Genomic DNA, 12,476 nt, shown 5'->3' on the forward strand with positions numbered 1-12,476 from the left:
TATTCCCTGTTGGTGCATGTTTCCCTGTCTTACTTCTATCCTCCCTAGCACCAACAATGGAGCTCCCACCAGTTGTTTTTGGTAATTTATCCTCACTATTGCTATTGGAGTCCTCTTGTTTGCTATTTCCTGCGGTATTTCTAGTTTGCAATATTGGTTTTATCTTATCTTTGACTACACTTGTTTCCCTACTATGGCTCCTGTCCCCTATGAGGTCATTTATATGTATTCCTTCCTGCGTATAATTCCCGACTACCTGGACAAAATCTCCAGCTTCACCATTACTGTCTCCCAGGACAGTATCTCCAGCTTCACCATTTCTGTCTCCCAGGACAGCACCTCCAGCTTCACCATTACTGTCTCCCAGGACAGCACTATCAGCCCCACATTTACTGACTACCAGGACATCACCTCCAGTCTTACAGTTTCTGACTACATGGCCAGTATCAAGGGCAGTACCATTCAGCCCAGACTTTTTATGTTCCCATCTGTTGTAGAAAGCTTCCAGGTTTTCTATGAAAGCAGCTTTGATGTTGTCCTCTTTTAATACCCTTGTGATTTTAGTCCACAGATTTTCCTCATTTGGGCATACCCAAAAACACTTCTCTGTTTTAATACTGCTTGTAGCTAGTTCTGGGATATCTGCACAAGGGGTGTGACACCAATTTCCACAAAAATGACAATTTATCCATGTGGAAGCCCGTTTGTTTGACTGACCACAGACTACACACAGCTTCATAATGATTTGAATGGTTGATTTACTGCAATTCTACTAGCAACCTCTTGAATAATATATTAATAACCTTAAATGAAGCTCTAGCTATTTGTATTTCTGTTTCTAACTCTTTTTGTATATTGGACAGCTTACCGTCACGTTCCTGATTTTTAATGTTTGTGTTTATAAGGGCGCCTACAACCCCATCCGTTTACAGTCTGCTTTATTGTCCAACGAAACTGTTTGAAACCAGTCCCGGGTTCGGACCAGTCAAGGGTTCGGACCAGTCGATCTGCTCTGATCAGTGGGTCACTTATTTAAAACATACTGGTCGGTGATTTGATGCGACCCACACCAGTCGACTAACACCCAGGTACCTATTTGCTGCTAGGTGAACAGGACAACAGGTGTAAGGAAACGTGTCGAAATGTTTCCACCCGCCGGGAATCGAACCCGGGCCCTCCGTGTGTGAAGCGGGAGCTTTAACCACCAGGCCACCGGGCCACCCTAGTTGACATCTGTTTGGGGTTACCCCTTTATTGGTATAGTATGTTTGAAACTTATCAGAGTCTGTGTTAAAGGTATTTGATGCAGCTGGTAGTTTACTTACTAGTGTTGATGCAACAGATGTGTAGTAGGAATTAAAGCAATTTGCCAGCTTAGATGTTTCGTGGCATACCTCATTATCGATAGTGAGTACTATGTTAGACCTATCTACTGGCTTATGGCTATACCCCAACTGTTTTAGTTGTTGCCAGAGCTTTCTGGGGTTATGCTTATATTCTTCAATTTTTGAGCAATAGTGCTTTGCCTTTGCTCCTTTTATAAGCCTCTGTACTCTGTTCCTCACCCTTTGGAATTCATTTAGTGCTGCAATATCCTGTCTGTTTGCTTTAAATCTTTTTAGCAGCTGGTCTCTGAATTTCATATTATCTAATATCTCAGTAGTCATCCAGGGTTCAGTTCTTCGTTTAATCCTAACCTCTTTAACTGGTGCAATATTATTAAGAATGGTAGTGAACATTGTTTTGAATTTTTCCCAGGCATCGTTTACGTCCGTGCAACTTGTTATCTCTGTCCAGTCACAATTGTGTAGCCTATTTACCAGTGTTTCTTTACTGTAGTTTCTAGTTGACCTCATTTTTATTGTCCTGTGTAGGCCTATCCTATCCCTAGTGATTTTCCTGGTGCAGTAAATGATGAAATGATCACTAAGACCTGTGGTAATGACGCCTGACTGACTAATGTTATTAGCGCGGTTGCAAAGTATGTGGTCAATTAGGGTGGCTGAGAACTGTGTGATCCGGGTTGGTTTATTAATTAGTTGGGTGTAGCTATTTAATCCTAGAATTTGCTTATACCTTTTGCATAGCCCGTTATTTTGTTGCTGAAAACAGATATTGAAGTCGCCCAGTATTATTGTTTCGCAATTGCTTTCAACTCCGGATAAGACTCTGGAAAAGTCTTCTAAGAACTGGTCCTGGGTAGGAGGGCGGTAACTAGTTCCTACTAAGATGGGTTTGGTCTTGGGAAGCAGCACTTCAAACCATAGAATCTCCAGTTTATTGTTATTTAAATCAGGTCTTGGGTTGTAAGCTAAGTCATTTCTAATGTAGGCACATACTCCACCACCCATTCTGTTCCTATCTAAGCGTTTTATATTGTAACCTTCTATTTTGACCTCGTCGTCAGTCACCGTATCATCCAACCAAGATTCAGAGATGGTTATAACTGCCGCCCTAATTTTGTTAGCTAGAATCCTAATCTCTGCCAATTTAGGAAGAAGTGATCTTGCATTGACATGAATAAAGTGAAGGCCTGTTTTCATAAAACAATCATAATCATCATCAATATATGGCAATGGGTCATTTGTATTAAAATTAGGTAAATCAATGTCATCACTGCTAAAGGGTAACTGTGCCAAAGTGCATTTGTTACACACAAAATGAATTCTGGTACCGTTGCTATAATTGTACATACATCCATCATGCACCGACCCCTTACACATTTTACATAAGGTGCCTTTTCTGTTTTTCATGCGTACTTTAGTACAGTGTATGCATCTGTTTGGTAGTGTTTGAGATAATAATGGCTGTATTGTCTCACATTGACCTATGTATGCATTACATATGGAGTTAAGGTTATCATCCCTAGCTACTAGACCGTCATTATTGCCGTCATTTATCTGTCTGTTTTGCCTCTGCACAATAGTTTGAGGTCCTGGATTAATTTGGATATCACCACTTAAGAGCGCTACAATAAGAGCTGTGTGCCATTGTTTTTGTTTGGGTATGCGGTGTTGCCATACCTTGCGGCGATAGTGAGGTTTACTTTTCTGGTAGGATGGCAACTGTTGGGCTTTTACTGTCCAGGGCGCTGTTACTCCATTCGCCTTTTCCAACCCCCATGACTGATTTCTTTCTTCATGGAATTGAAGAAGAAATATAAATATAATTATGGCAGCCTGTACCCCTCTAATGCCTGCCATTTTCACTCTTCGCTCTTTTACTCATATACAATAATATTTATTTCTCTTTTCCAGTCCCTAGTACACTTAGTATCTGCTTTAATTACACTGAATTACTAGTAAAATTTCCTCTTCAAAACCCTCTTCACTGCTCACTTTTCCCTTAACTTCACAACACCCTTACATTTAACCCTTTATTACACCCTCCCCTACCCACCTCACTTCACAGTCTGGCTTCACCAATTAACTTCTAACTCCTTTCCATTCTGGTAGACCAGAAAGGTTTAATCAATGGTTTTATCCTTCCAAATCCCCCTCAATTCCATTTATCGGGGGTTGTGTGGTGTTGTCTCCTGACCTGGTCTGCTGACTCAGCCATTTTTAAAACACTGAGGGGAGTAACACCACCTGACTTTCCTTGAGTTTATAGATATATTTGGCTTTTTCTGCTATGATTCTCTCACTGTACACTGGTCAGCTGAATATAGGTCAGCTACTAAAACATTAACCTTGACTATTTAACTATTCACTTCTTTCCCACGACTGGCACTGAGGGATAACCGTCCTATATCTTGGAGTTTTGTACTGTTGATTTGACGATGTCTCCTGTGTTTCCCTCTCGTTAGCACTGGTACAGGTGATATGATGGTGGTACAGATATGATGCTACTGTCAACAGATGAACGTCAGTAAAGATGAGAATTTCACTTCGCTAGTTATACGTCTGGCAGTAGCTGCTGTTTGAATGCCGGTCAGCCATATTTAAAGGCTCAAATCTTTCCCTCGTTTGGCACTGACGAAAAAAGTCCTACAGACCTGGCATTTCCTTGGAGATTTAGTTGATCAGGATTTCTGCCATGTTGTCTTCCCGTTAAACACTGGTGCAATTGATATGGAGGTCAGTTATTTCATTTACTGGAAAACGTCTCGTGTCTGGTTCACGTCTGGCAGCAGGTCTGGTACTTGAATGCCGGTCGAAATTTCGAAATTTCAGAGCCCTGATTATTTCACAGATTTTCAATATGTGCAGTATAGAGGACAAAGAGGCAGCGAGTTCTGTCTCACACATAGTAGGAGACTGTTATATAGGATTTCTCTCGATGTATTAGACAACAGGTCTTGGTTTGTCGGCACAGTCTCCAAGACTGCAACTGTCAAACAGAAACCTGGGGCTGTTCCATGCTGGGGTTTCGAGGTGTGCCATACCAAGGTACCCAGTTGAGTTACTTAGCTGTTTTAGCTTATAAGGTTTAAATTATAAGATATTACAAGGATCCCAATGGAAATATGTCACTTTGACTTTTTTGGGTTATCCTAGGTAATTTACACATATACTGCTATATATGATAATTTGTGTAGCTGTATTTTTGTATGATAATTTATGTAACTGTATTTATGTGTACCTGTATCTGAATAAACTTAATGTCAGTAGTCAACGGAGGCAACTTGTGACGGTCTTCGAGACTTCAACTGTCACACAGGAGACAGGGGTGATACATAGCTCCTCGTGTGTGCTCGTGTATGTGTACTCACCAAGGTGTACTCGCCTAGTTGTACTCACCTAGTTGTGGATTCAGGGGTCGAGTCATAGCTCTTGGCCCCGCCTCTTCACTGGTCGCTACTAGGTCACTTCGTGCTCCATGAGCTTTATCATACTTCTTCTTAAAGCTATGTATGGATCCTGCCTCCACTACATCACTTCCAAACTATTCCACTTCTTGACAACTCTGTGACTGAAGTGTGTGTGTGTGTGTGTGTGTGTGTGTGTGTGTGTGTGTGTGTGTGTGTGTGTGTGTGTGTGTGTGTGTGTGTGTGTGTGTGTGTGTGTGTGTGTGACCCAATTAATATTTGCACTAATGACTCGTTACATTTGTGACCGGGTGTGGACGTGTGAATTGCTCGTTACTTTATAATTTGTTCATGATTGTAACCGTGTATAAACGTAAGTAAGTAAACTTACATGATTGATTACCTTTGTAACTTGTGAGTTCATTACCTTTGTACCTCGTTCAGCTATCAAAACTTTGAGGCCCAGTCCCTGGACTCGTTGTATACCTCTGTAATCCTTTGACTACCACCCACAGAATGGGTATGGGCTGCATAATCAAATCAAATCAAGTTTATTCTATATAAAGATTACAATGCGGGGTTTACATATTTTAGGATATTGTGTGGTTTACATGTTATAAAATACTAGGTACAGAGAGGGCCACTATCACACCTAGTATGGCTAGGCATTTCGGGCAGACTAAGATTAATTCATAACTCTAAATTATTACAGATTATGGAGCAAGTTGGTATTAAGGCTAAGTAGCTACATTACAGTTTGTAAATTTAGCAATGTGAATGCTTTTGTTTTGGCACAATACATAGTTTCTATATTGGAGTATCACAGGCAAACTTATGACTAGTTAGGATTCATTATTTTAAGATTCGAATTTCTGTGTTTATAGTCAATTGGGTGAATGTGTGAGTGTAGTGTGAACCACCAGGTGATTTTCATGTAGTTAGCTGACGGGGTGTGTCAGGGAGATAAGATATTAAACTAATACAGAAGCCTGGAGATGATGTTCCATGTTGGGGTTCTGAGTTGTACCATGCGAAGATTTGATCTCGGTAGTTAACGGAGGCAACTTGTGTTTCTCTCTCCAGATCCTACAATAGAGTCAACAAGTTAGAATGTTTGTGTTGAGGTGTTGCCAGAGGGCGAGAGTGGCCCACTTGTTGAGCATGTGGACGCCTAGGGAAGCCTCCACCAGAGCCACCAGCATCTGCCATCACGCCACCCACACTTATTCTACCCAAGCCCTTTACATGCCTCCCAGGTGATCCAAGATTCTTATGTCATTCATTGAAGAGGAGGAGAGGGAGGTGCCGTAATGCTAGGGAAAGTCTCTTGATTCAGTGAATTGGAGTTATCTGCCCTTTTCTTGGGCTGAACCAGATTACAACCCATTCTTTAGGCACTGTTTGTTCCTGTGGTTTCAGCGACCCCCCCAAATAAACAAATAAATATACTCATTTATTTGTGGTCATCAAGCAGATGTTCCACCTCATTTAATTGGAAAACTGATATTTAAATTGTCTTTTGTTTTCCACCATTTAATTTTCTTCACCATCATCAAGGCATCTTTGATGGCGGGAACTACATTCCAGGGGAAATATTCCTCCAAAGAATTGGATCCTTTATTTCACTTGGATCCTTTATTTCACTTGGGTCCTTTATTTCACTTGGATCCTTTATTTCCTTCCCCAGGGGCTACGTACCCAGAAGAGGCGAGGTAGGCAACAGTAGGGACGGTTCACTTTTATTCTTACTCTTGCTCCTTTATTTATCATGCCTTGAAGACAAAACAAATATAAATATTTTTTTAGGCCATCACTCACGTATGTGCATAGGAAAATTGGACACAGGAAAATTGTTGCAGATGGATTCACAGAATTAAAAATGGCTTACCTAAATTTTTCATATTCCCAAAAGTATGAACATATATCATCTGGTAATCATTAAAAAATTATTTTTTTGAAAATTTTTCAATCAAAAAGCAGTAAAGTGAATTTAATAAAATGTGTGAACACGGAATTAAAGAACAATGATTTTTTTGTATAATAATACCCCTCAAGGAAGGTTCCTTGATGTTGGTGAGGGGCTCTTGATTTAGGGAATTGGATCTGTGCTCCAGTTCCCCGAATTAAGCCTGAATGCCTTCCACATCCCCCCCCCAGGATCTGTATAATCCTCCGGGTTTAGCGCTTCTCCTTTGATTATAATAATAATAATGTATAATAAAAGTTTATAATTCTTCAATAAATAATGACGCTACACACACGGATACACAATTAACTTCCCGGATAATCGGATGTCTTCAAATGGTCATATTTTTTCTTCTAGCAACCCATTTTTGCCTCGGTTGCATCATAGTGATTTTTATACATTAAAACAAATAAAATATCATGTCAGGACTATGTAAGAAGCACAAAAAAACGTAAAATATATTAATCTAGATGCGAAAAGCCCCGTCAAGGGAGGTTTCTTGATGCTGGTGAGGGGCTCTTGATCTAAGGAATTGGATCTGTGCTCCGGTTCCCTGAAATGAGCATGAACGCCTTCCAATAACCCCCCCAGGCGCTGTATAATCCCTATGGGTTTAGCGCTTCCCCCCTCTATAATAACCTAGATGCGAAATTGCATTCCGGAGAAATTCGTAATTTCCGGTGACCCGACTCAGAAAAATTCTAAAATTATTTAATCACCAAAACATTCTTAATTTATGCACCCAGCTGTATAGTCCTTGTGGCTTAGCGCTTCTTTTTGATTATAGTAATAATAATAATTAATTTATGCACTTGTTAATTTTTTTTTTACACAATACACAAATAACCCGTACACAGGAGAGAGAAGCTTATGGCGACGTGTCGGTCCATCTTGCACCATTTACACATACTGACACACGAGAGTGAGGGAGCCAGTATATATAGACAAAGGGGACAGGGACGGTAAAGAGAAAGGGAGACCACCGACCCCCTCCTCCATAACTTTCCACATTTTCTAGGCCTGAGGTGTTGTATAGCCCATAAGGATTTAGTACTTCTTTTTAAGATAATATGAATAACTTAGTATTACTACTAATACTTTAATAATTTCAGGCCTGAAGAGAATGTGATATACAGTCCTCTCCCACCACTGGAACTGCCTGAACAAGACGCCCACAACATTATCTTTTCCAGAGCCTTGAAATGGTCCAACAAGGATGCTATAGTGAGTAGAATTATTCTTTGTATCTGAAGGAATACTTTGATGGTCCAATGAAGCCTGATCTCAGACTGGGCTGCGGGGGCGTTGACCCCCGAAACCCTCTCCAGGTATACGTCAAGGTCATGAACTTCACAAACGGATATGTTGATGCCTTGAGGTCAATAATAAGATCTTGAGAGAGGGATATCAAAGATTATGAATCTCCTCCAGCTCCTCCGAAGCCAGATGCGAGCCCAGTATGCAGCAAGCATTTTCCCTCTGGATGGCCATTCTGAGGTGCTGGAACATGAAAGTGGCTGCTCTCGGGTCCCTGGTGGTGTCGATGAGACTGGAACCCAGTTCTTTAAGGAAGCGTGTGCCGTTTTTTTTCCATGATTCCAAGGTCTCTGATCCTACTGGGACAAATTGATACTGTTGGCTTATGTCTCTCTACTTGCCGATCTTGTACTCCTCCTTGTGATCAGTAGCTCCTCCCTGTCACCCGACACTGTGATGGATGTAGGTGTCAGCCAGCATCGACACGACACGCAGGTATAGTCCCATGCTAAGAGTTTGCCATTCTTCCAAGGATAGGTGGTGATCCCATCAGGGTAGTTTGCTAGGCTGTGAGTATTATTGGCTGCTAGTGATCAGGGCTCTCTCGGATGGGCATCCAGATGTAGCAAGGCTTGGAGTTTGTGTTCACGATGCTGTGAACACCAACTCCAAGGCTGAGGGACTGATTACCTCATTTTTTGTATATAGTTCTACTGTCTTCTAATTATGTCCTAGAATCTGTATTGATAAAGCCACTGGATGGCGAAACGTCTACAATAAAGATATCCAGATGTTGCACATGTCTTAACTTTCATATTGTCGGTATTTTATACCTATCTTGCACAACTTGTCAGACACTGCAACATCATGGAATCTTGGTTCAGAGGACATCTACAAGACCTTCTTCACGGCTGCTACAACTAACCCATCCCTTTGGGTAGGACCTACTTCCACTGGGAAACCCCGCCTACCAGTGACTATGCCCTCGTCTGCTACACGTCCTTATCCACTGACGCCAATATAACCTGGAGTTTACCTGGAGAGAGTTCCGGGGGTCAACGCCCCCGCGGCCCGGTCTGTGACCAGGCCTCCTGGTGGATCAGAGCCTGATCAACCAGGCTGTTACTGCTGGCTGCACGCAAACCAACGTACGAGCCACAGCCCGGCTGATCAGGAACCGACTTTAGGTGCTTGTCCAGTGCCAGCTAGAAGACTGCCAGGGGTCTGTTGGTAATCCCCCTTATGTATGCTGGGAGGCAGTTGAACAGTCTCGGGCCCCTGACACTTATTGTATGGTCTCTTAACGTGCTAGTGACACCCCTGCTTTTCATTGGGGGGATGTTGCATCGTCTGCCAAGTCTTTTGCTTTCGTAGTGAGTGATTTTCGTGTGCAAGTTCGGTACTAGTCCCTCTAGGATTTTCCAGATGTATATAATCATGTATCTCTCCCGCCTGCGTTCCAGGGAATACAGGTTCAGGAACCTCAAGCGCTCCCAGTAATTGAGGCGTTTTATCTCCGTTATGCGCGCCGTGAAGGTTCTCTGTACATTTTCTAGGTCAGCAATTTCACCTGCCTTGAAAGGTGTTGTTAGTGTGCAGCAATATTCCAGCCTAGATAGAACAAGTGACCTGAAGAGTGTCATCATGGGCTTGGCATCCCTCGTTTTGAAGGTTCTCATTATCCATCCTGTCATTTTTCTAGCAGATGCGATCGATACAATGTTATGGTCCTTGAAGGTGAGATCCTCCGACATGATCACTCCCAGGTCTTTGACGTTGGTGTTTCGCTCTATTTTGTGGCCAGAATTTGTTTTGTACTCTGATGAAGATTTAATTTCCTCGTGTTTACCATATCTGAGTAATTGAAATTTCTCATCGTTGAACTTCATATTGTTTTCTGCAGCCCACTGAAAGATTTGGTTGATGTCCGCCTGGAGCCTTGCAGTGTCTGCAATGGAAGACACTGTCATGCAGATTCGGGTGTCATCTGCAAAGGAAGACACGGTGCTGTGGCTGACATCCTTGTCTATGTCAGATATGAGGATGAGGAACAAGATGGGAGCGAGTACTGTGCCTTGTGGAACAGAGCTTTTCACCGTGCCTGCCTCGGACTTTACTCTGTTGACTACTACTCTCTGTGTTCTGTTAGTGAGGAAATTATAGATCCATCGACCGACTTTTCCTGTTATTCCTTTAGCACGCATTTTGTGCGCTATTACGCCATGGTAACACTTGTCGAAGGCTTTTGCAAAGTCTGTATATATTACATCTGCATTCTTTTTGTCTTCAAGCCTTCAAGTCTTCAAGCTGGCACTGGACAATCACCTAAAGTCAGTTCCTGATCAGCCGGCTTTGGCTCGTACGTTGGTTTGCGTGCAGCCAGCAGCAACAGCCTGGTTGATCAGGGGCTGATCCACCAGGAGGCCTGGTCACAGACCGGGCCGCGGGGGCGTTGACCCCCGAAACTCTCTCCAGGTAAACTCCAGGACCTTGTCGTAGTGATCCAATAGTTGAGACAGACAGGAGCGACCTGTTCTAAACCCATGTTGCCCTGGGTTGTGTAACTGATGGGTTTCTAGATGGGTGGTGATCTTGCTTCTTAGGACTCTTTCAAAGATTTTTATGATATGGGATGTTAGTGCTATCGGTCTGTAGTTCTTTGCTGTTGCTTTACTGCCCCCTTTGTGGAGTGGGGCTATGTCTGTTGCTTTTAGTAACTGTGGGACGACCCCCGTGTCCATGCTCCCTCTCCATAGGATGGTAAAGGCTCGTGATAGGGGCTTCTTGCAGTTCTTGATGAACACGGAGTTCCATGAGTCTGGCCCTGGGGCAGAGTGCATGGGCATGTCATTTATCGCCTGTTCGAAGTCATTTGGCGTCAGGATAACATCAGATAGGCTTGTGTTAACCAAATTCTGTGGCTCTCTCATAAAAAATTTATATTGATCTTCGACTCTCAGTCTGGTTAGTGGCTTGCCAAAAACTGAGTCATATTGGGACTTGAGTAGCTCACTCATTTCCTTGCTGTCATCTGTGTAGGACCCATCTTGTTTAAGTAAGGGCCCAATACTGGACGTTGTTCTCGACTTTGATTTGGCATAGGAGAAGAAATACTTTGGGTTTCTTTCGATTTCATTTATGGCTTTTAGTTCTTCCCGCGATTCCTGACTCCTATAAGATTCCTTTAGCTTAAGTTCGATGTTTGCTATTTCTCTGACCAGTGTCTCCCTATGCATTTCAGATAGATTGACCTCTTTTAGCCGCTCTGTTATTCTTTTCCGTCGCCTGTAAAGAGAGCGCCTGTCTCTTTCTATTTTACATCTACTCCTCCTTTTTCTTAGAGGAATAAGTCTTGTGCATACATCGAGTGCCACCAAGTTAATCTGTTCTAGGCATAAGTTGGGGTCTGTGTTGCTTAGTATATCTTCCCAGCTTATATCGGTTAGGACTTGGTTTACTTGGTCCCACTTAATGTTTTTGTTATTGAAGTTGAATTTGGTGAATGCTCCCTCGTGACTAATCTCATTTTGTCGGTCTGGGGCTCTGCGCATACATGTCTGAACCTCAATTATGTTGTGATCTGAGTATATTGTTTTTGACATGGTGACATTTCTTATCAGATCATCATTGTTAGTGAAGATGAGGTCTAGTGTATTCTCCATTCTAGTAGGCTCTATTATTTGCTGGTTTAAATTGAATTTTGTGCAGAGATTTATAAGCTCGTGTGAGTGTGAGTTTTCATCAGAGCTGCCTCCTGGTGTTATTACTGCAACAATATTATTTGCTATATTCCTCCATTTTAGGTGCCTTAAGTTGAAATCCCCCAGGAGCAAGATGTTGGGTGCAGGAGCTGGAAGATTTTCCAGACAGTGGTCAATTTTTAACAGCTGTTCCTGGAATTGCTGGGATGTTGCATCCGGAGGCTTGTAGACTACCACAATGACTAGGTTTTGGTTCTCGACCTTTACTGCTAAAACTTCCACTACATCATTTGAGGCATTAAGCAGTTCTGTGCAAACAAGTGACTCTGCAATGTACAGGCCAACCCCCCCCCCCCCCCTTTTGCCTGTTCACTCTGTCACATCTGTATAGGTTGTAACCTGGGATCCATATTTCGTTGTCCAAGTGATCCTTTATGTGGGTCTCAGTGAAAGCCGCGAACATTGCCTTTGCCTCTGCAAGCAGTCCACGGATGAAAGGTATCTTGTTGTTTGTTGCTGGCTTTAGACCCTGTATATTTGCAAAGAAGAATGTTATCGGACTGGTGGTATTGTTGGTACTGGGGGGGATTTTTTTCCGGCATTAGTATCTATATCTGTTGGTTTGGAGTGGAGGCCATCGACTGTGGTTCCACTCCAGGAATGACTGGATTTGGTGTACGATTTCTGCCATTTCCTGCCAGTTTTTTTTCCTTCCTGGCACTAAAAAACCTCTCCCTCTTGAGTGGCTGTGGCTACCCAAGTTTTCCCATGGCCTGGATGTTTTGTATCTTTTTGTCCCCTT

General features: G+C 42.5%; 1 protein-coding gene across 1 annotated transcript in view; it reads left to right on the forward strand.

Annotated features, from left to right (window-relative positions):
• LOC128699358 (uncharacterized) overlaps nucleotides 1–12,476 on the forward strand; it is a 49,957-nt gene that overhangs the window by 20,277 nt on the left and 17,204 nt on the right. Inside the window, exons 2-3 of the mRNA XM_070098223.1 lie at nucleotides 5,834–6,006; nucleotides 7,829–7,940. Coding sequence (XP_069954324.1) covers nucleotides 5,861–6,006; nucleotides 7,829–7,940 — 258 coding nt within the window. The 5' untranslated portion in view covers nucleotides 5,834–5,860. The remainder of the gene's footprint in view (nucleotides 1–5,833; nucleotides 6,007–7,828; nucleotides 7,941–12,476) is intronic.

This window comes from Cherax quadricarinatus, chromosome 61, assembly GCF_038502225.1.
Source record: "Cherax quadricarinatus isolate ZL_2023a chromosome 61, ASM3850222v1, whole genome shotgun sequence".
Taxonomy (NCBI): domain Eukaryota; kingdom Metazoa; phylum Arthropoda; class Malacostraca; order Decapoda; family Parastacidae; genus Cherax; species Cherax quadricarinatus.